This window comes from Magnolia sinica, chromosome 8, assembly GCF_029962835.1.
Source record: "Magnolia sinica isolate HGM2019 chromosome 8, MsV1, whole genome shotgun sequence".
Classification (NCBI taxonomy): Eukaryota; Viridiplantae; Streptophyta; class Magnoliopsida; order Magnoliales; family Magnoliaceae; genus Magnolia; species Magnolia sinica.
The window spans coordinates 644,193-669,612 of record NC_080580.1 but is presented as its reverse complement, the minus strand read 5'-3'; the positions used below and the strand labels follow the sequence as shown (position 1 = coordinate 669,612).

General features: G+C 37.8%; 1 protein-coding gene across 1 annotated transcript; it reads left to right on the top strand.

Moving 5' to 3' along the window:
* The first annotated feature begins 18,428 nt into the window (after positions 1-18,428).
* Positions 18,429-24,213, top strand: LOC131253740 (probable LRR receptor-like serine/threonine-protein kinase At3g47570). The gene is made up of 2 exons (XM_058254878.1): positions 18,429-21,099; positions 23,831-24,213. Exons 1-2 carry the CDS (start codon positions 18,429-18,431, stop codon positions 24,211-24,213), a joined length of 3,054 nt encoding a protein of 1,017 aa, XP_058110861.1.
* Positions 24,214-25,420: the final 1,207 nt, after the last annotated feature.

Below are 25,420 nucleotides of genomic sequence, written 5' to 3'. Positions count from 1 at the left end.
ATGCGTAATGGAATGAAGGAGTGGGAATTATGGGACGGTTTCATTTAGTGGGAGGTTCGGCGGCCATTACCGTACAAAACGGAAGGAAAGTGGAGAAGGTGGTTTAGTCGTGCGGAAGATATAACTTTTATTTTTTATTTTATTTTTATTTTTTAAGATATAGTGGGTCCCACTAACAATAATTTAAATCTACTCCGTCCATCATCTCGGCCTGGCCAAGAGAAGATATAAGGCAAAAAAATGAGGCTGATCTGAAACTCAGGTGGGCCACACGCAAACGGACGGTGGGGTTAGTTCCCACAAAAAAATGGGTTGTTACATTCTACTTCCCTTAACAAAAATTTCATCCCGAAATTTAACATACATATCATATGAAGAGATGAGGGTACTTCTCTCGGATTTCATCATCTCGCTTCTACAAAGCTTCGTCCTCGCCATGCATGATGCCCCCACTGAACCTTCACGAGTAGTATTGCTCTTGTTCGAAGTACTTGCTCCTTTCTGTTGAGGATGCGAATCAGTTACTCTATGTATGAAACGTCCCCTCAGATTTTCTAGCGGCTCTTAGTCAATGATATTCGATACGTTTCTCTCATACTTACGAAGCATAGATACATGAAATACGCCGTAAACGACAAAAAGTTGAGGAGGTAAGGCTAGTCTGTAGGCTACGAGGCCTAGTCTCTGCAAGATCTCGAATGATTCGATGTAGCGTGGTGCCAATTTTCATTTCTTCCCGAATCGCATAACTCTTTTCATTGGGGATACCTTCAGGAACACATGGTCTCCTATGGCGAACTCCAAGTTCCTTCGATGATTATCGATGTAGCTCTTCTGGCGACTCTGAGCGGTACGTAGACGTTCTTTGATGACGACAATCTTCTCGGATGTCTCTTGCACTAGTTTCAGTCCCAATAATGTTCTTTCACCCACTTAGGTCCAACAGCTTGGTGATCTGTAGGGTCTTCCGTGTAAAGCTTCAAATGGTGTCATACCAATACTGGACTAAAAACTATTGTTGTAGGCAAATTCTACTAAATAGAGGTAGTCATCCCAATTTCCCTTGAAGTCAAGAATGCAGTTACGAAGCATATTTTCTAGGATTTGATTTACCCGCTCCGTTTGTCCATCAATTTACGAATGAAAAGCCGTTCTGTAATCTAACGTCATTCCCAAGGCTTTCTAAAGACTCTTCCAAAAGTGTGATGTAAAACTTGGGGTATCGATCGGATACAATGGACATAGGAATGTCATGAAGCCTAATGATCTCCTTGATATACTGCTTGCTTAAGTCATCTAAGGATGAAGAAATATGTATAGGAAGGAAGCGTGCTGACTTTGTTAGCCTATCAACGATCACTCATATCGCATCATGATGATGACTTGTTTTCAGTAGTCCGACAATAAAATTCATCGATATGTGCTCCCACTTCCACTCTGTAACCCGTAACGGTTGCAAAAGTCCCGACGGCTTCTGATGTTCTGCTTTAACCTGCTGACAAGTAAGACACCTCGCAACATAGTTGGCTATCTCCCTCTTCATATTACTCCATCAATATTGACGTCGTACATCACGGTACATCTTGGTTCCTCTTGGGTGGATGGTGAATTTTTTTATGGTGCGCCTCATCTAAGACTTCTTGCTTTAATTCAGATATATCCGGAACACATAACCTCCCTTGAAATCTAACCCCACCATCAGAGCCTACTCGCCACTATAAGTTGTCCTTTGCCGCTTCTTCTGTTATTTTCTCTTGTAGCCATGCATCATTCTTCTGCGCTTCTATTATTCGTCACACCTAGAAAAGAAAATCCTAAATAATTACAGCCTAATATAAGAATTAAAAGGCTAATCTAAATGGATAATTAAAAAAAATTACTAACCAAAGTAAGTTGCACCACTAAATTACCGATATAAGCTCGAGGTTCATCAATACGAAGTCTGACATCAAAATCTTTAACTATATCAAGTGTCTCTTATTCTTTAATCATTAAACTTGCCACCAGCTTACGTGTCTTTTTGCTTAACGCGTCGACTACGACATTCGCCTTGCCTGGATGATAGCAGATTTCAAAATGATAATCCTTCAAGAATTTCATCCATCTCCTCTTTCGCATATTTAGGTCATTTTGATCAAAAAGATACTTTAAATTCTTATGATCTGAATACAATTTAAATTGCTCACCATAAAGATAATGCCTCTAAATTTTTAAGGCAAACACTACAGATGCAAGCTCTAAGTCGTGAGTAGGATAATTCTGCTCATGAGGTTTCAACTACCTTGATATGAACGCTATTGCTTTACCACTTTGGATCAGCACACATCCCAACCCTTGATAAGATGCATCAATATATACCACAAATCTTTCCCCTTCAGCTGGTAAAGAAAGTACTAGGGCTTCCATTAATCGATTCTTCAATTCAGAGAAAGTCTGCTCGTAATTTTCATTCCATTTAAAAAAAGTGCCCTTCTTAGTCAAGTTAGTCAATGGCCTTGCTATCTTAGAAAATCCCTTAATGAACCTTTTATAATAACCAGCTAATCCGAGAAAACTGCACACTTCTGTCACATTGGTGGGCTGCTCCCAATTTAACACTGCTTCGACTTTCGATGGATCTACTGACACTCCTTTTTCTGATACCATATGCCCCAAAAACTTTACTTCGCTCTTCCAAAAGTCACATTTTAAAGCTTTGGCATATAACTGATTGTCCTTTAGAGTTTGAAGAGTTATGCGAAGATGTTCAGCATAATCTTATTGCGTCTTGGAATAAATTAAAATATCATCTATGAACACTATCACAAATCAGTCCAAATACGGTTTGAAGACCCTGTTCATGAGGTCCATAAATACTATTGGAGCGTTCGTTAGTCCGAAGGGCATCACTAGAAATTCATAATGGTCGTACCGAGTCCTAAAGGCAGTCTTGGGTACATCATCATCTCTAATCCTCAACTGATGATATCCAGACCGTAGGTCTATCTTTGAAAAATATTTAGCTCTCTTTAACTAATTGAATAAATCATTTATCCTCAGCAGCGGGTACTTGTTCTTGGTAGTCGCCTTATTAAGTTGACGGTAATCGATGCATTGCCTCAAAGAACCATCATTCTTTCTTACAAATAATACCGGTGCACCCCACGGCGACGTACTAGCCCTAATGAAGCCTTGGTCTTGGAGCTGCTGAAGTTGCTCCCTTAATTCTCTCAATTCAACAGGTGTCATACGGTATGGTGCTCTAGAGATTGGTGCAGTCCCAGGTACCAGATCGATTGTGAAATCCACATCTCTCTTTGGCGGTAATCCAGGGATATCTTGAAATACTTCTGGAAATTCATTAACAATCGAAATTTGTTCTACTCCTTGAGGTTCAACTTCTAAGATGACTGACAAACTAACCGGTGCTCCCTTCCTTCGCGTCCCATGGAATTGTAACGGTGCTCGCCCATCGATATTTAATATGACCATCTTCCTAAAACAATCTATTTTTGCCCGATATAAAGATAACCAATCCATCTCCAATATAATATCGTATTCTCGCATCGGCATAACTATAAGATTAGCTGGTAAATTTACGTTCTCGATCATAATTGGACAGGATTTACAAATCTGACTTAGGTCTGCTGAATTACCAAGGGGGTTTTTTAGCGTTAACTTTTTATCTAATGGAATAGGTGATAACCCAAGTGAGCATAAGAGGTAGTAAGAAATAAATAAATGCGATGCTCCAGAGTCAAATAACATTCTAGCTAAGGATGAATAAATGACGATGGTACCTTCGATTACATCATTAGTAGCCTCGATATCAGGCTGAATAATGTCATCTGTTGGCGGTGTTGGATCCTCATATAAGGGTGTGACATCATCATAAGTCTGGGTCGCTGCATCCTAAGACTGTGTCGGAACATCATAATTCAGAATTGGGCCCTCGTATTGTTACGCCATGTTCTCGTACGGCTGCACTGTGTCGTCTCCTAACTGTACTAGGGCATAGACTCGGCCTTGAGCTTGTGGTCGTGGTGCCTGACCTCCTTGCCTCGACTGTTGGTACTGCTGATATACCGACAAAGGTCCTTACTGTGGTGGCCTTGAGTACGACTATAGCGGCCTCTGTGCATATGGCTGAGGTGGCCTCAAGGAAAGGTGTGATGCGGAAGGATGTAATAGAGGTCGTTGGGACATAAGTGGCACGGCATGTTGCTGGGGAGGCTTAAAAGACTGATGTAACAGTCCTGACCTTTGTGAATATTGGGTGCGCTGTAGTCTGGAATAAAAATGAGTGGTGTGGCCCTCGAGTTCACAATTATAGCAGAATTCTGAAAATCGTGGTGTAGGTGTTGTCGTCGGTCTAGCCATCGATGTCGATGTTGTTCTCTGTCTCTTAGCTGCATCTTGCTAGGCTGGAGATATATGTGTAGCAGTTCTAGCACCACTCTTTACGTCCTTCCTCTGATCACGATTCTTCCAATATTCGTTGATGTCTTTCTCCACTGCTAAGGCACGCTCCAACACTTAGGCGTAGGTCTTTTATACGAAAGGTGCTAATCAGCTACGAATAGAGGCTCTCAGACCTTCCTCAAATTTTTGTGCCTTACGGGTTTCGTCGGACATCAGAAAAGTTACAAATCGTGATAGCTCCGTGAACTTAGCATCATATTAGCGCACCATCATATCACTCTGCTCCAATTTCATGAATTCTCCTGCCTTTTGATTTTTCATATACAAAGGAAAGTATTTATTGTCAAACTTCTCGCAAAACTGAGACCAGATCCAGGCTTCAACTCTCAGGTTTATCCTAACGACTGAGTCTCACCAATGATCTGCCTCTCCTTCTAGCATATAAATAGTCAATTCTGCTTTTTGGTAATCATCGCACCTCATAACCATAAAAATCTTATCAATCTGTTTCTTCCACACTTCAGCTTCAGACAGGTCACGCCCACCCTTAAATACAAGCGGCCTGTCTTTTGAACATTTCCAATAAAGTTCATATCCCTTCGTTAGCTACGTAAACGGTTTGGGTTTGACCTTGCGCTTGAGTTTGTCTTATCTGATAGCCCACAAGAGCTGTAAGATCTCCTATGGCTCTAATAATTCCACCCGTACGTGACCCGTTTTCAGTGGTATCGGGACCAGGAGCTCCCAATGAGGCTCCGACATTATTGTTGTGATCCGCCATAATCTATGATTGATTAAACATGTAAGCTTAGTGTGTGACAACCAATGTAGGTTGTAGTAACTAAATTGACTTCTAAGTACCATTAATGGAGTGCATACTATTTAAGGTCTATAGGAGCATGAAAAATTTATTGGATTGTAAGAAAGATTTGATAATCTAAAAGACTAAAACATGAAGATTAAGAGAATTCAGGTAGTGACATGTATCAAGGTTGTAGTGCAGAAAATTCAGATTCTTAGGATACTATTCCCGCTAATGTTTCTGACACTTATAAGTGTAGGATTGATCTAAATTTTTTTATAAGGATACATATATGAGTCTAATATAATTCTATAAAATTTCAGCCTAAATAAAAAGTCTACAAAAAATTCTAAAATTTGGATAATTAGGTCTGTCCAGAAACAAATGATTTCTGACTAATATACACATAATTTAATATTGGTAAAGGATAAACCTAAATTTATATTTTTGAATTATTTTTTACTGAAACTAAACTTGTTAATCTACGACTAGGATTTTGAATTAACTTAAAAGGAGTTTTAATTAATTAGTTATGACTCTTGTAAGTTAAGTATTTTCTGCTTACTATTGCTGTCCAATTTACCGTTGTATGCCAAAAAAAAAAAAACTCTAAAAATTCCTTTGGGTCCAGATTTGGTTATTAGTTCAATGTCAAGTCTAAATAAAATTATATATGATATCAACATAATGCAATGATCCCTAAATTTATATTTCTATTTTTTTTCCTATCATAAAAGTAAAGGGATTTATGTTTGGGTCACTAATTCTAAAGACAATCCTAGGTCCACAATTTTAATCTAACCTGGCTTTGATACCAAACTGTCACGCCTCGAAATTCGAGTACCCGAATAAGGTCTTCGGGACCCGAATCTCAAGGTGTGAGTTATAATATAATGACATTAATTACAATCCAGTTGATTTAATCAAATTCAATCAACACTCAACATCATCTAAAAGGAAATACAATTGAAATGTTTATTTAATTCAACTCCTTTGATAGTTTTCCCTTTATACATCGAAATTTGAACATAAACTAAACCTAAATAACAAAATGATTTGAATTAAAACTAAACCTAATTAAAAAAAATAATAAAAATAAAAATAAAGCTAATAGTAGAGGCCCATTTGCTCGTAGTATTCCAGCTCTACATCTGTGTATTTGTTTTAGTAGGATGAGCATAACAGCCCAGTAGGGTCATTTCTTACCCAAAATTCAACATGTTCAGATAATATCAATTTTATAAAAATGAAGGAATAGAAAACAAATAATGAAATTTAACAACAGAATTGTGAAATGCAATGCATGTGATATTTCCATGAATACTCCTAACATTTGTATTATTTCTTACAACACCATATCTAAGTGGATGGTCACGTTGCATTAACGCCCACACACTAGTACCTCATGGTGAGGGACCCATTTATACGCTAGCTGGTCAGACTACTGCTCGAGTTGTACTCCTGACGTATGTCCACGCACACAATTGTACTCATATACGCCGTACACAAAAGAGACTTGAAACTTTAATAATTCAAATACTTAAATAAAGTATTATTTTACTATTATTTAATTCAGGAATTTCTATGAAACAATGTACAATAAATTTTAGTTTCAATTCCAATTTTTTTTAAAATTTTTTTAAACTTAAGTTCATTTAAATTTAATTTAATTAACTCTTCAAATTTTAAAGTTAAAATTCGGATTTTAATCTTTACAAAATAAAAATTATCACACTGATTTCTATAATATAACATTAATAATGTAATTACGTTATTATTTGATAATTTAAAATTTATTATTATTATTATTATTCTTATCTCTATTTAAATCTAAATTCAGAATTTTATTATTATTTATTTTTAAATCTAAATTAAATTAGGTTAAGGAAGATATTAATTTAGACTTTGGATATTATTATTATTATATAAATTATTTGTTACAACATTATGTCAGTATGATTAACCTTATTTTATAATTGACTATCTAAATTAATAAATTTACTTTTGTTTGATACATTTAATATAATTATTATATTACTTTTATATTAAATTGTTAATATCACCATTTACATAATTTTTTAAAAAATAATAAATTATATTTATTACAACTTTTATATATTATCAAATAAAACTTTTCTATTTTGTTACTTATAGCATAATCATATAAATACTATTAAATACTTATGTATTAATTATGTAATATAATGTTATCTTACACATGTTTACTTTAATTATGTTATATATTTTGTCAATATTTTTTTTTATAACCTACAATTATATTGTATTACTACTATATTATTATGAGACATAATATTTATATTTTACTATACCTTAATGATCTTATAAACCTTTTTTATTTTATTTTATTTTATTTTATTTTATTTTATTATATATCATATTAATACTGATTACATATTACAATTATATAATTTATAATTTGTTATTATTATTATTATACATTTTTATTTTATTTTCATAATCATATTTACTTATATATACTTATCAATCTTACATCACTTATGTTCATAATTCTGCATAATGAATCATTAATACTTTAAATAATTAATTATATATTCTGTTTGTACTGTAAAATATTGTAAGATATTATAATTTATTTGAAATTTAATTTAATAATTTTTTTTAACAAAAAAATTTAAGAATTAATAAAATAATCTTAAATAAACTATTTATTTTATTCTGTAAATTTATTTTATTTCATTATTAAATATTAAAAAAAAAGAGTAAAATAGAAATTCCTAAATGAATAGATTCCCTACATAAAAAAATAATTTATATTCAACTGACAATAATATTTCTACGAAAATTTGGATTAAATAAACATAATAATAACTGAAAATGGTAAATTTCAGGTTAAGATCACCTACCTTGAAGTCTAACGATCCGGCACTGCTTTAATCTCTCTCTCTCTTGATTTACAGCGCTCTCTCTCTTTCCCACTCTAATTTTTTTTATTTGATTGATTCCTTCGATTCTTTCTCTCTTTTTTTAAATTATAAATGGATGCGTTATGGAATGGAGGAGTGGGAATTATGGGACGGTTTCATTTAGTGGGAGGTTAGGCGGCCATTACCGTACAAAACGGAAGGAAAGTGGAGAAGGTGGTTTAGTCGTGCGGAAGATATAACTTTTATTTTTTATTTTATTTTTATTTTTAAGATATAGTGGGTCCCACTAACAATAATTTAAATCTACTCCGTTCATCATCTCGGCCTGGCTAAGAGAAGATATAAGGCAAAAAATGAGGCTGATCTGAAACTTAGGTGGGCCACACGCAAATCGACGGTGGGGTTAGTTCCCACAAAAAAATGGGTTGTTACACTTACACTACACACTGTAGTTTATGCTTCGCACTTCAGATGGGTGAACACTATGCTACACGCTATTTGCTATTTAAAAACTGGAAACTACTTGATCTGTGGTTTAGCTGCAAAAAATAAAAAATAAAAAAAATTTCATAAATTAGCACAGACTACGGCTATGGCTACGGTTATAATCCGTAGCTATTGGTCAAAACACCTTCAATACATATCAAATTCTCTTCGATATTCATCGAAAATTACAGGATTTTTGAGACAAACTTGCTGGACAGTTCTGAACCTTTTTCGATTAATCGAAAGACCTTCGATACATATCGAAAGACCTTTGATACATATAAAAGGACATATTGAAACGGCAGCGTCCACGGCTATTGCTACGGTTATAATCCGTAGCTATAGAGAACACCATAGCTATAAGTTTCTGGTCTATTTATTTATTATTATCTTATTTTTTACTGTTGTAATGTCCACCGCTTTTTGTAGGTCCTATTATGAGGTATGTGTTATATCCAAACCGTCCATCTATTTGACGAACTCGTACTAAGGCTTGAGACGAAAAATAAGACAGATCTAGCTATCAAGTGAACCACACTGTAAAAGGCTGCGGAGGATTGAACGGCTACCATTGAAACCCTTTTAGGTGTCACGGAAGTTTTGGATTATTATGAAATTTGTTTTTCCTCTTCATCCAGGTCTTTGTGACCTCATGAATAGATTGAAAATAAATGTTATGGTGGGCCCTACAAAACTTTTAATGGTGAAAATCAATTTCCCTGTTGCTCTTTGTGGTGTGGTCCAGTTGATCGTTGGATATGATTTTATTTTTTGATAATGCTCCCAAATGATCTCGAAATATGGATGAACGTTGTGGATATAATAAATACGTAACTGTGGGGCAATGTAACTTTGATATCTTTTGAACCGTTCGTACAACTCGGAGTTCGAGGAGTGTCAGCGCTTGTCTTCGAGCACCACCGATCCGGTTGAAGGAAAAAGCAGGGGCATTTTCGACCTTTGGCAAGCCATCCGTACACCTGGGGCTTATTTTTGCAAGGTAAAATAAGGTGGGCTTGATCTCGTAAATGGGCCATAAATGGATCGTACAATCGTAAATTTCTCAAAATCAAATAAGTGGAAACTGAGGTTGGCCACAACACGGACAAGCTGAAAGAGGATGCGCGCAAATGGCATTCTCTTCTTTCTGTTGCGCTGCTGCTGCTGCATATCAAGGACATTTAGTTGGGTCCAACTTATGCATAGCCTCCTTTGAGAATTTTGGGTATATGCATGATAGGCGTGATCCGAAATCTTTTTGTTGGGACCCGCTGAATGGCTGTACAATCCTTTCATTTTTAATAAAATGCAGGTGGAATGAGTCCACTTTTCTTTTTTCTTTTTTTTTTTTTTTAAAAAAAGTTGAAAGAGGATGCCAAACCTTCATTTTTGTTTGGGGCCGTTACGAGGGAACAGATCTGATGGACCGATTGGAAGCGTACAGAATAGACACCCTACTTTTTCTAGCCTGGGAAAGATAAAAGAAGCAATCATGAGAGGGTACCTAAATTTGAGATGTGAATTACAGTCCTTAAACAAAGTTGATTTCAGAGAGAACATCAACCCTACAGTCAATATCACCATGCTCTTTTACAAACAAGCTTGGTGGGACCCATTCAATCCATACCGAATGCCGTAGACGAATGACTAAGGGATGAAAGACGAATAACTAATCATGGGCGTGCATGGAAAATGTCATCCACACCGTTAATGTAAATGGAATTCCCCAAATCACATTTAATCTACCCATCTTAACAATCTGAACTTCGCGGACAAACAAACAGTAGCCATCAATAATTTACAGGAATCAGATGGTTATTAGCATATATGTTAGTGCACCTTTTGGATTATGGCTCATTCACAACAGGGACCCACTGATTGGATTGTCTGATCAATTGGGATCGTTTTTTTTTTTTTTTTTTTTCCTTAAAAAAATGTGGGAGGATACCACCTGTAATCTTATAGATTCAGACAAAAAAAGGAAAAATAAAAAAATCTTAAGATCAACAAGGTGGGTACCACAATAAGAAAGGGGCGGGCCTCACCTAAGGACCACACAGCCGCTATATAATTTTGATTTACATCCAAACAAGAGTACTCAACAAAAGGAGTCAGAAAAGGATAAGCATGCAAAGCTGGGATAAGGATCGATTGGGGCGGCTTCTTGCTTTTGAGTTGGCCCAGTTGTGTAGGTTTTGCCTAAGAAGTTTCAGTCTCAGCTAGTTTTTTTAGTCCTGCATTCTAGTCTCCTTCAGTAGTGGTCTCCTGTTCAGGCCTCTATTCCAGTTTGCTTCAGCAGGTTCAGCTGATATTCTGCCTTGGTAAATTCCTCATGTGGCCATTGGCTTTATGTGAGGTAGAGTTAGCATTTAGGCAGGAGTGTGGGAATGTATCTCTTTATTTACTTGCAATGCAATACAATGGCCAAGATGGATCAGAAAAGGCCCGGTCGACGACAGAAGTGATCCGGACCATCGGACCTTAGATCGGGCGTATCTCGCAATCCGGAATGAGTTAGCTGACGTAAAATATATGATTTTGGGGTAGAACGAGCTACTTTAGCCAACCAACCCCGCTATGCCGGGTTGCGAAAAACCCTTGGATCAACAGTCGTTTCCCTATTTTAATTTCGTTTTTACTATAAATAGTAAGTTTTAGTTTGATTATAACTCTTCATCCGTTGGGCTTTAGGAGTTGCGCCCAACGTGAAAAGAGCTTAGAATAATTAGGGGAACGGTTTGGTGAAGCCAAATAGGACACTTACTATTTTTGGCCGAAAACCTTGCGCACTAGTAGACATCACGACCGTCTATAAATAGTAAGTTTACTATTTATAGTAAGTCGCGGATTCTAGGAGTTTGAGTTGTAGTTTGATTATGATTTCTTTCCCATTGCTTGATACCCTTATTTAAAGGGTTGTGAACTCGATTTTAATCATTCATCAATCAATTTCGAATTTATTAGAATTTATTTCTATTTTCTGCTTTCTTTCCTCGTGGATTCGAGAAGTCTCTGTGAGGAGTCCAGAGAAGTTCCGTGGATTCGGAATAGTTATCCTCTTGAGGAAGACGGTGCTCGACCTCACGTCCTCCCCTCGTCAGTTTGGTATCAAAGCAATACAATAGAAAGATAAAATGGTCATCTATATTTCCAAGTGAAATACATTATTATTTTATTATGACTGCAAAATCAAAGCCATTCAATCAGCAAAACAAAAACATAGAGAGCTCTCTATACGTACATATCATACTTTGTATTCTCTCTTCTTCCTCCAAAGCTTTCAAGAAAGCCAACCTTCATCCATTCTCCAACTTAATACTGAAGAAGATTTTTCACCCTTACTGCCTTGTTCAAAGTTACAAACAACAAATCCAAGACCCCCATGTGCAATCACTGCTTCAAGCAGGACCATGCCCATCCAAAATGAATGAATGCTAATCACTCGCGATTGATGGTGGTGGTGAATGACACCCGTCGAATTAAAAATTAATTTCTGACCTGCAATGCCATTCCGTTCGCCATATGTTACTAAATGTTTCACAGCTTGACAGTTGTTTGTAACAAAATATATGTATATATATGTTTTCGAATTTGAAGCTTGCCTGATTAAGCTATGGTGGTGCTTCCCAATGATGATTCGTTGCCCATGTTGATAATGTGTGGTTGGTCTGGAATCATAATTCAATATTGGGAAAGAGAGTAAAAAGTTAGAGATCAGATGATAAAATAAGTAAGATTTTCTTTGTTCTAATTGTTCTTCTTGTGCACTGGCCATGTTGGTTTTGCTAGCTACTTATGGAGTGGAGGAGTTTTGAGAACGAAGAAGCAGGCACTGATGACAACATAGCAGGGAAGGAGAACCAGTCCTTTGAGGAAGTGTGAAGTTCCATCCTGCAAATTGCATTATGTTCTTAAACTTCGAGGGAGTAGCTTCTGACTCTTAGTTTTCCACGTTGTGACCGTGGTTCCGTTATCCAGACCTTTGATGCTATCCTCCCAAAAAATCCCCCAGATTTGCAGATCCTAACCACTCAACCTGTGGCCTAATGATAGACATTGGAGGTGGGCACACATGATGGGCGGTTGATATCAAAGGTGGGCCAACATGATGAACGACCCATATTGAGGGTGGGGCCCACACAATGAATGGTCCATATTAAAGGTGGGCCTACATAATGGACGTAATGGGCTTTACAACATTGCCTACATCATAGTGTGGCTCCTCCTGATTGACGGTCCACATCCAAGTTCCCACATGATGGACAACCCATATCCAAAGTGGCCCAACATGATGGATGATCCACATAGATGGTGTGCCCCATATATGGTGGGAACCTAGTAGGTCATCTGGTGGGGAACTGGGCTCATATCATGCACTTGCTTTCATCTTGGTTAGCTCATTACCAACACTTCCAATTGAAGTGGGTTGGTTCATTGCCTGGGATTCTATCCCTCAGGTCTGCAGCTGATGACGTCGTTTGCAAATTATTTAGATGTGAGCTTAGGGTTTCAACTCCTCTCCAGGCATGGCTTTTCATTCTTCTCAGGTAATGACTTTCTAACTCCTCAAGTCCTCACTGTTGGAAGTTTATAACTTGGAAATCATGGATAATGGTAGTCCTTCGGACTGCAACTTGGCTTTGGGTGAATCCGAACCCTATCAATCCAACCTAAGTTTGGGCCAGGTGGGTTGGGCTGTCTATGTCTTCAGGTTGAGCTGGGTTGTCAAGACCTTTGGGTTGGGTTCGCATGGGTTTGGGTTTTGGGTTGGGTGGTCTTGGGTTGACCTGCAACCCGACCCAACCAGTCAGCCCAAGCCAAACACACTTGAATTGGATCTCTAGTATAATCTTACTTGAGCAAGACATTTGGCTCGTTCATTATAGAATTGCATTTGGTACTTAGCAAAATTCAATTTCTTTTTCATCATTTAATCAGCTTTGGTATGCGTTATTACAGAGATCAGTGATTTCATGTTGTTAAAACTTTGATTATGAAGGTTTTGGGTTGCAACTCAGCTGGGCTATTCCAGGCCTATTCTGAGCACACCCTTGTTCGACCTGGGTCTTAGGGGACTGTAGCTTGGTCTCAGGCCTGAATTTTAGGCCCAGTAGTTGGTTGTGCTGGGCCTTTGCTTTTGAGCCTTCTTGAAGAAGACCAGTGTTGGGGACTGTGGACCAATCTCAAACCTTCTTGTTATCTTGTGGGTTGGGATTGGAATCAGGTCCTCGGCTTATGCGTCAGGCCAGGAAACAACTTGAAGCAGCCCTGGCCCTAGGACCTGATTAATTGATAATTAGCCCAGTTTAATAGGTTATGTGATATTTAGCAGAAGATTTCCTTCTAAGATCCAGCCGTCCCGGCCTTAATTTGTGGGCTTGGGCTTGAAACTGAATTTTTTTTCCCTCTCAAACTTGAGTAACTTCAAAGATCAGCACACTGGGAACCCCTCACCCACCAAAAAACATGTCTAGATGTAGTCTCTGCGGTGGACTCTTGATGTAGAGTGCGTGGCGGACAATTTCATGGTTAAGATGGACCAGAGAAGGCCTGATTGGAGGCAGAAGTGATCCGGACCATCAGAACCATAAAACAAGCGTATCTCACAAATCGGAATGAGTTATTCGACGTATCATATATGATTTTGGGGTAGGAGAATCTACTTTAGCCACCCAACCCGGTACGCTGGGCTACCCACCCCGAATTTGCGAGATTCCATCAAACCAACAGTCGTAAATCCATTTTATTTTCGTTTTTACTATTTATTGTAAGTTTTAGTTCAATCATAACTTTTGATCCATTGAGTTTTAGTAGTTGTGTCCAACATGAAAAGTGCTTAGAAAAAATTAGGAGAACAAAGTGGTTAGGACAAATAGGACACTTACTATTTTTTGCCAAAAACCATGAATTCTAGTAGAAGTCATAACCGTCTATAAATAATAAGTTTACTATTTATCATCTTCTTCAAAGGGATAACTGTTCTAAATCCACAGAACTTCTCTGGACTCCTCAAAGAGACTCCTCAAATCTACGAGGACTTCTTGAATCCAAGAGGAAAAGAATAAGAAAATATAAAATAAATTTTATAAAATTTGAATTGATGAAAGAAATAAAGAGTTCACAAGAGAGAAATCAAAATCAAACTATAACTAAACTTTCTAAAATTGGCAACTTACTATAAATAGTAAACTTATCATGTTTACCATTGCACAAGCTTTTCGGCCAAAAATAGTAAGTGTCCTATTTGGCCTCACAAAGCTGTTCTCCTAATTATTCTAAGCAGTATTTTTCACGTTGGGCGCAACTCGATCGTAAAGCCCAACGGGTGAAGAGTTATAATCAAACTAAAACTTACTATTTATAGTAAAAAATGACCGTCGATCTGATGGCCTTTTGCAAAACTAACTTGTGCAACCTTGCGCAGCGGAGTTGGGTGGCTAAAGTAGCTCGTTCTACCTCAAAATCATATATTTTACATCAATAACTCATTTCGAATTGCGAGATACGTTCGATTTAAGGTCCAATGGTCCGTATCACTTCTGTCGTCGATCGGGCTTTTCTGATCCATCATGGCCATCAAACTGTCCGCGACCCACTCTACATTAGTAAGTCAGGATTTTAGGGAGTTTGAGTTGTAGTTTGATTCCGAAACTTCTTCCTAGGATTCATACTACTATTTAAGGGATCGTGAACTCTCTCTCTCTTTTTTTTTTTTTTTTCTTTTTTAATTATTATCAATCAATTTATTTCAGATTTTATTAAAATTTATTTCTATTTTCTTTATCTCCTCGTGGATTCAAGGCATCTATGTGGATTAAGAGTAATTATCCCTTGAGGAATTTGAACCATTAATGACTATCTAGCAACGGTCCACTCCTCTAGTACCTATATAAACTGGATCATTCCATGCAAGAATTAATCAACTCTAATAGATCTTATCAAAATTCATTTGATCTCAGCAAAAAATTCTCCTTCTAAGAATATTGCTTGACAATCACTAATCTAATCTGCTAAACTATCTACAACGTTTGAAGAGTTTCTAAGTATACCTTTCGTGATTACCACAAGTATGACCTAGTAAGAAGGCTTTTCTTATTTTGAAAGCAATTTGTCTATAACTTCTCAACAATTGATAATTGAGTAAATCAAGCTTTAAGGATAATGTATTCATACATGATTAATCATAGTGCTAAAAATAAATAAATTTATTTTTTCGAGATTTTCACTATATTTTCCAACAAGGCAACCCAAAACATACTCCATTCACCACCATCAACCGTGACATTCACGGCTATACATAATGAGGGATGGTATATCAAAAGGACGGGAAGCTTCTGACTCTTTGCTGGGGTCTTTTGTTTTTCCTTAGTTTCTTTATAAAACATGAATTTTACAGGTCATATAGGACAGATTGTTCTCATAATTGGACCAAGGGTGTTTCTTTGAAATTTGGGGCAATCCAAACTGGGCCCCACTAAATGTATGATTCAAATTGATAATAGGAGGGTTCTTCCAAAAAGTTAAAAACTAGAAAACAAAATGGTTACTATGACAGGCGGAATGCAGCCTTATTTTCTTTTTAAATTTTTTTAAAAAAAATTATTTTACATTTGGATTCAACAGACTTTTGTAGTGACAGTAACTCAGTACGCAATCCGATTTCCCCCTTTTGGTCCGCATCTCTTTCTAGGAAACAACTTTCTTTCTTTCTTTCTAATCCATTTTTATTATTATTATTATTTATTTTAATTATTTTTTTAAAATATGGACGGTCTCCTTATCCATTGCTTCATGGGCAGTTCTTAAAGATCCTTGAGGCAACCACCATCTACTGTGTACAGGGGAGCAAATGGGCTGGGTCTAGTTGAAGGAGTTACTGGGACAAATCAGGTAAGAATTTTAGACCTAGACATAACCCATTAAATTTAGGAAAGAGGCTGACCCTTTTGTTTAATGGTTCGGATGCTTCGTAATAGAGCAGGGGCAATCTAACACCCGGGAACAATGCCTCGATTTGACGTAATATAGTAGACCCTCCTCAGGTAATCCATATGCATCAATCCAAATTTAGGAAATCTCCATTCCAGACGAGTCTCATGACATGTGGACAATCCAACAGGCATAAATAACATTTTTATTTGACAGATTCCAATAAATTTTGCCTAGATCATACAAGCACATAAATCCAAAATACCTATTTTTTTATTAGACAATATAAAAAGTAGAAAATCACCAATGTACCATGTAAATTTTGGTGTACCATCTAATGGTTAGAGAAGATTTTATATAATCATCATAGTGGGCCTTATAAAAATCAAGTGGACATTTCTCTCCCAACCATTTCTTTTGATGTGGCCAAATTTATTCAATCACGTGTCGTCTGATTTTTTGTCACTGGACATTATAAGAAGATTACACATCTAATGGTCAGAATGAATTTTAATTACAATACATTCATGTTATGTGGGGCTTACTGTGATGTTTGAGTGACATTCGATCAATCCCACTAGATGTGCCATCCATGCAAGCCGAGGTCCCGAAATCCAGCTAATCCATAATTCAAGCGTGTTGCATCAAAGGAAACAAAGGGGGACATTTGGCTAGCCCTAATTCAACCCGTCTGTTGGATGGCCTTGCATGTTTATGTTCAGATGATCTAAACAGTTCATCTAGTGGATGTGCCATTTAGATCAAAGTTAATGATGATTGGACACTTGATACTCTGAATTTTAATTACAATACTAACCTGTCTTATAATTGTCTAAATCTAATTTGCCTATAATTTTGGTTGGTAAACAATTCAATAGTGGGTGAATTCTTGCTTAATAATGATAAGAAAGCCGACATTAAAGAATAAAAAATCAACATTGCTACGAACTCTTGAATACCACAAGCCAATTATTCTTGTAATAATTTTTCTAAATGTAGCTTTAAATTCCGAAAGTCTAAAGACTGGACTACGTCTTCAAGGTTCATATTCGCATAGAAAATGAAAATTAGATGAACTTACCATATTGCTCCACACAGATTTCTCTTATTCCTAAAATTATTTTAATAGTTGCATGTATAACATCACTACACACTATCATTCTATTGGGCACATGGCCTACTAATGATGATCAACACTATTCGTCCATGTAAATCAACACCGTTCAAACATTATCCATATTAATCAACAATTAAAATTCGTTGTTTAGTCACTCAGACATGATCTTGTGCTTGTGACTCATTTGAGACTTCAAATTTCATCATTTTTAGGCAAAACATATATTTTAGTGGGCTTATCACAACTATAGTGTCAAAAATTATATATCTTACTAATTAGGGATATTAAAGTTGATTTAGTAATTAAATTCAAACCCCTATAAATATACTATGCATAGCTATTTTTGGATTATGGGGTATTCTAAATCTAGGGTGCCAAACACAATAGGAGTCCAAATCGAGGGTATTTTAAATCCAGGATATTTTTAATCCGAATATTCCGAATCCATGATGCCAAATGAGGCCTTAAGTTAGCCAGTGTAACAAACATGTTCAATCAAGCCTTGATCATGGACCCACGTGGGCCCCGCATAGATCCTGCTTGGACCCAGTCCATCCTGGCGGGGGTATGACGAAATCCGTTGGCCCCACGGAACTCCCCGTGTTTGAGACATTTGGGACCTCTTTTAGTATTTTTTAAAAAAATATATATATAAAGAAAACTGGGACCACAAAAATCATCCAATCATTTCTTATTACTATATACTCCACAATTTATGGATGGCCCAGAATTCACTCCATATTTCTCACATCATCACGTTGGCTTTCCCACTTTCACAGACCCGAAAATGGGGCTGCCCCCTACGACCCAATGGGTATTTTGGTCACTGCTCCTTCTCTCTTCCATTCACGTTCCATGCTTCTTCGGATCTGCCGCTCACTTCTCCAACGAAACCGATCGCCTTGCTTTGCTAAACTTGAAAAATATGATAACCGATGATCCTCTCAATTCCTTGAGCTCTTGGAACCATACTCTCCACTTCTGCCACTGGCAAGGTGTCACATGCGGTCGCCGCCATCCTCAAAGGGTCATCGCCTTGAAACTCAATGGCCACAACTTGGTGGGCCTCATATCTCCCTACATAGCAAACCTCACTTTCCTCAGGAAAATCGATCTCTCGGCGAACAGCTTCCATGGGACGATTCCAGAAGAGATGGGTCGTTTGTTCCGTTTGAAGCATCTGCAACTGACTAACAACACATTTACCGGAGAAATTCCAGGAAATCTGACCCACTGCTCGAAACTCATATTCCTTGATCTTTACGGGAATCGGCTTGAAGGGAAGATTCCAATTGAGCTTGGCTCTCTGTCAAAGCTCACATTATTGAACCTCGGTCACAACTATCTTACAGGAAGCATTCCACCTTCACTTGGAAACCTTTCGTCTCTCACTATCCTTTATATCTCAACAAATAGGCTGGAGGGCAGCATTCCAGATGAACTCGGTCAATTGGTGAGAGTAAAGATGGTTAGCTTAGGTCAAAATATTCTGTCAGGTACGATTCCGCCCCAGCTTTACAATCTGTCGTCTATTAACGCTTTGGGTGTGGGATTGAACAGATTGCATGGAAATCTTCCACCTAACATAGGCCTCACTCTTCCTAATCTCCAAAACCTCTATGCTGTAGAAAACCAATTCACAGGACCCATACCAGTTTCATTATCCAATGCTTCCGGACTTTTACTTATTGACCTTGATAACAATAGTTTTAGCGGATCTGTGCCTCTGAATTTTGGAAGCCTCAAGGGTCTCTCTAGGTTAAGTTTGTGGGGCAATGAACTTGGAATTGGAAAAGCTCATGACTTGAGTTTTCTCAATTCTTTGATCAATTGCAGCAGCTTACAAGTACTGGACGTGGGCTTTAACCGGTTCAGCGGTGCATTGCCTGACTCAGTTGCTAATCTTTCGACCCAACTGAGAGTACTAATGTTAGACAATAACATGATATTCGGAAGCATACCATCTGGGATTCAGAATCTTATCGGCTTAACAGTACTGGATATAGGGCATAACTTTCTGACAGGTACAATTCCCATCAGTGTTGGGATGCTTAACAAGGTGGAGAAACTCTACTTTAACAGAAATGAATTATCAGGGCAAATTCCTTCTTCCTTGGGTAACATCTCCCGATTGTACATACTCACCTTATCTGGAAACAACCTGATGGGGAGAATCCCTTCAAGCCTTGGAAATTGTGTATATATGCAGTGGATATACCTCTATAATAATAATCTTAACGGTACCTTACCCAAACAACTTTTCGGCCTTCCCTCTTTGATTGAACTCCATGTTGGAAACAATTCTTTTACTGGTAGTCTGCCACTGGAAGCTGGTTCCTTGAAAGCTCTCGGACACTTCACTGTTTCTAATAACGAGTTGTCGGGCGAAATTCCAAGCTCACTAGGCAATTGTTTCAGCCTAGAGTATCTCGTGTTGGATGGGAACTTCTTTCAAGGTTCAATTCCTTCAACATTCAGTAGTCTAAGAGGCCTTCGATCCCTGGATCTTTCACGCAACAACTTGTCTGGAGAGATTCCAAAATATCTAGAGAAGCTTATTTTTCTGCAGTATCTAAATCTGTCTTTCAATAATTTCGAGGGTGAATTACCAAAACAAGGGGTCTTCGGAAATGCCAGTCAAGTTTCAGTACTCGGAAACAGTAAGCTTTGTGGGGGTATTCAAGAATTACAATTGCCTCCATGCTCTAGCCAAGCTTCCAAGAAACAAGGGATGTCTGTTGCTTCAAAAGTCAAATTCTCAATAATTGGTGTTGTCCTATTTCTTATTTCATTATCATGCTTCTTTGCCACTCTTTATTGGGTGAGAAAGTCGAGAAAGAAGCCTTCTCCTTTGCCTTCTGCAGAGGATCCTTTAGTGAAAGTGTCTTATGCAGAGCTCTTTAAAGCAACAGATGGGTTCTCTTCTGCCAATTTGATCGGGGCCGGCAGTTTTGCTTCTGTATATAAAGGGATTCTACATCATTTTGGGACCATGGTTGCAATGAAAGTCTTCAACCTTCAACGGCAAGGAGCTCTGAGGAGCTTCATGGCTGAATGCGAAGCCTTGAGAAACATTAGGCATCGGAATCTTGTTAAGATTTTAACTTGTTGCTCAAGCATTGATTGGAATGGCAATGATTTTAAAGCTCTAGTTTATGAGTACATGCCCAGTGGAAGTCTAGAGACCTGGTTGCACAAAGATAGTCTTGATCAGCTGACAAAGAGCTTGAAGTTTACTCAAAGGCTAAACATTGCTATAGATGTGGCTTCTGCACTAGATTATCTGCATAATCAGTGCGAAACGTCAATCATTCATCGTGATTTAAAACCGAGCAACGTTCTTCTTGATAATGATATGATTGCTCATGTGAGTGATTTCGGGCTAGCCAGGTTCTTATCTGAAGTTGCTCAAACTAGTTCGGTTGGAATGAAGGGATCTATTGGGTACATTGCTCCAGGTAACAATTTTATCTATTTCCTTCCAGAATATTATTTCATCTTACACACACAAACACGTATTTTTGGTTAAAAATGTGTGTCTATATATATATATATATAGAGAGAGAGAGAGAGAGAGAGAGAGAGAGAGAGAGAGAGAGAGAGAGAGAGAGAGATGAGCAATCAAGGCACCATTTGCAATATGATCGTTACAAGCCTCCGATTTTCTTAACCATTAAGTGATGTGTATCAGACATCTGCGCTGTGCATTTGGTGGTCCTTTCTAGATTATGGGATATTTCAAAAATCAATTCCATCTAGAGATCAACTAGTCTGTACCAACTGTCAAAACATGACTAAAACATATAAAAGAGTTTAGTGGGGCCTACCTGAGATTTGGATACTGCTAAAACTTGGTGCGACCCCTCATCCAACTATGGATGGGGTATCTGTCACTCAGTCTACCACTTGAGTCATGAAGGTTTCATTGAGAGGGTATATGTCCACTCTCAGCTGTTGTCTGTTGTGTAGCCGACTTAAGTCATGGATTGGCCTATTTTTAGGCCCACAGCCCAACATGGAGGTGTGCATCTGACTAATGGGGTGGATGTCCGATACAAATCATGGTGGGCCCACACAGCTCAAGCTCATGGGGCCTCATACTTCCCATATATGTATAGGGAAATGGGATCCCACTGTGATGTGTAAAGGACATCCACACCACATGCATTTGGTGGATCCCCTCAAAATTAATCGCATCTGGAACTCAAGTGGGCCATACCATCTTAAATTGGGGGAAATCATGACTAAAACATATAAAAGAATTTGATGGGCCCACTTGAGTCTTGGATACGGCTGGAACTTGGTGTAACCCCTCATCCAAGTGGGACATAGACAATGGATGGGCTGGATGTGTGAACCACACCTCAACAGTCCCTACAAATGATCATGAAGGTTTCAATGGGTGGATATTCACTCTCAGCTGTTGTTTGTAATGCGGCTCACCTTAGTCATGGATTGGCCTCTTTTTTAGGCCTGTGGCCCACCATGGAAGGATAAATCTGAATGTTGGGTGGACGTCCAATACAAATCACAGTGGGACCCACACACCTCGATCTCATGGGAAGCTTACCATAAGGTCATCCTCATGTCCAACCAGTTTGGGTGCAGGGCCATCATGGTGTTTGTATAACATCAACCGGCCTAGCAAGGTATTTCCACAATGAAATTGAGACCCAAAAAACCAAGTCAACCTAATGATTAGGTAGTTCACACCATATAATCCAGTGAACAACTACCAAAAAAAATAATAATAAATAAATAAATCTCCACATTTATGTTGAGTACACCTAATGGTTAGATCAACCTGGTTTTTGGGATGTTCCATTTTCTTGCTGGGATGATCATGTTGAACAAATGAGATGTCTTGTTGCAGCTTTTGAGAGGGGGAAGTGGTCAACCATTTCTAAATGGTATTCTAGCCCCACACGTGCGTACTTGGGTGTGTGAGACAAGGTATAGCCCCTTGCGTGAAGATAACCATGTGCAAAAGTAAGGCCGGTCCACTCATTTAGGGCAGTTTTAAGAGGGATGGCAAATATACTCATTCAAGTCACACATTTGGCCTCCCCAATGAGTGGATTGTCTGACTTCTGCTTATTGTATACTTGGGAGCATGTCAAACTCACATCTCCCGCAAACTTACCAAGATATTGTTTTGCTTGTGGGGTAAACTTCCTATTCTTAATATATAATTAAGAAACTGTCATAAGGCTTCAACTAGCATAGATATCAACTGTTGAATGGCTTATGAGAAATTATCTCTGTGAACCAGTTCCATAAGAACTCGCGAGAACCTTTTGAAAACTCACACCATGTGATGTCCGCACAAAATTCAATCCATCCACTCGATGAGTCACCTCATGAAACTCCTAGGGCCCAAAATCAGGTGGGACATAGCAAAGTGGGAGGGGATGCCCACTCTTGCTATTTACCCAGGACCCACCTAACTTGCAAAACAGGGGTACTTTTTGCCCAACCCTTCGTCTAAGATAGATGAAGGGTCTGTATGGCCTAGATTACGTACACACGTCATATGGCAAAAAGTTTGATATGCTACAAGCACGTATGGGAACCCATTACACACTATACATGTGTAAAATTAGTACACGTGTGTGATCTAATCCATCAATTAGGCTGGCCCAGTCAAGTACGTGACCTAGACCGTAGTCAGACATGAGCTGAGTTAGGATCAGGATGAGGGTTCAAAGACCTGAGGACTACCCAGAAGGGAATTTATCTAGATCCAGGTCCTAAAAGAATGACCCCAGATTAGAAGGACCTACACCCAGAATGATTCAAACTTGATGGCATCAAAATCTTATTAATTTCTAAGATCTAGATATACAAAGTGGTACTCACTTGAACCTCACATGAACCACACCACAATAAGGTATGAGGAATTTCCTTTTGGTAATAGCTTTAGTTGTGATATGCTTTACACAAAAATCATAATAGTAACTCATATATATGTTCACTTCATGATTGAGAAGCTATGTTTTTTCATTGGAGTAGTAGAATCTTGTTCTATGTACAACTTTGCAAGAACTTACAAGTTCATAGCACACCAATCGATATTAGAAATGTGATCCTTAGAATAGCAAAAATGCCAATTACTCTCAAAATTCAACTTTTATTATTTGTATCTAAATGGTTACTGACATTCCAATATATGAGATGTATAAATTACAGAGTATGCGATGGGTGGTAAAGCATCTATACAAGGAGATGTTTATAGCTATGGAATCCTACTATTGGAGATGATCACTGGAAAGGGGCCAATTGATGACATGTTTAAAGACAATCTAAGCCTTCATCATTATGCTAAGTTGGCTTTGCCTGAACAAGTAATAGGGATTGCTGATCCACAACTGCTCTTAGAAGAAGCCGAAGTAACTCAATGCAATGGAAAACATATTAATACAAGAAATAAAATTCATGATTGCTTGATTTCAATGGTCAAAATCGGTGTGCTGTGCTCTGCAGAATCTCCAAGAGAAAGAATGGTGATGAGGGATGTTGCTGCAGAAATGCGTGCAATCAGGGACTTGTTTCTTCGGGCTAGGATTCACTGAGACAAACAAATTAGGTTGCAAATATTGGATGAAGGTTTGCCTTACCTCAATCATTAGGAAGTTATTATTAATAGTTTTGTTTCGAAAGATTTCAAAATAAAATGAGTTTGTTAAATACTTTTGTAAATAAGCTCTAGATATATTTAGTCTTGGCTTAAGGGTGTGCTTGTTTTGATATTGAAAATATGAGAAGATGTATTTCTTTTTGTTTGCTTATCTTGTGTTAGATGAAGGGATATTGTAACACGAATTTAATAAGAAAAAGACATCATCTTATTTTAATAACAATAATATTGGGTTACTAAGATGATTGATCTGTGACATATTTTGTGCAAAAGTTTTGAGAGTTATTTATGAAATTTGCCTCTAGTGCGCCAAATGATCGCACCAGTTCGCACGGAACTCATAAGAACTTTTTTTTAGAACTAATCATACGTGATGTGACTCCAAAATCTAAACGGTCCACGTGAAGCGTCACCTCATGAAAACCCCCAGGCTCAATTTTTGCTTTGATCCAAAACTTTGGTGGGCCATGAAATGAAAACAGTTTCCTCCCTCGCTTAGAATTTCTCTTTCCTATGGCGCACCATAATTTTAGATCAAGGTGAAAATTTATCCATTGGGGTTTCATGGGATTCCGCAACATATGGACCATTCAAATTAGATGCCCATGAGACGTATGCAAAGGTGCGCACATGCATAGGTGTGCAGGTGAGGGTGACTGTTCTCGAATACACGTCTGATTTTAAAATATCAGTGCAAAAAAGGATTGCTTTTTAAAACTAATGGTGAAAAAAACAACCTATTTAACTTTGACTAACGATTGGACAGGGCAGGGCGAGCATGAGAGTTTATGAGGCCCACCTTTATGGATCCAAGTGATCAACACCATCCATTTGTTTCATAAGCTCATTTTAAGCCTTGAGCTCAAAAAATGAAGCAGATCTAAATCTCAGGTGAGGTCTAGGAAACTTTCAACGAGGTCAATCTTTGGACCATGAAGTGAAATGGATCTATCTAGTGTTGTCCACTTGAACATTGCGTCTGCTTTATTATTATTATTATTATTATTATTATTATTATTAGACGTCATGCCCTAAAATAATTTAGGAAAATGGATGGACGACGTAGATTTTTCAGGAACACCTGTGTTGCCCCAACCTAACTTTCTACTTAAGTTTGGGTAGCGGAGTAGGTGCAGCCCTAC

Bases quoted from the DNA above. Each gene is read 5' to 3' on its own strand.
- LOC131253740 (XM_058254878.1), top strand. From the start codon at position 18,429: ATGGGGCTGCCCCCTACGACCCAATGGGTATTTTGGTCACTGCTCCTT. The intron at 21,100-23,830 runs GTAACAATTTTA...TATAAATTACAG, and splicing joins TATTGGGTACATTGCTCCAG to AGTATGCGATGGGTGGTAAA.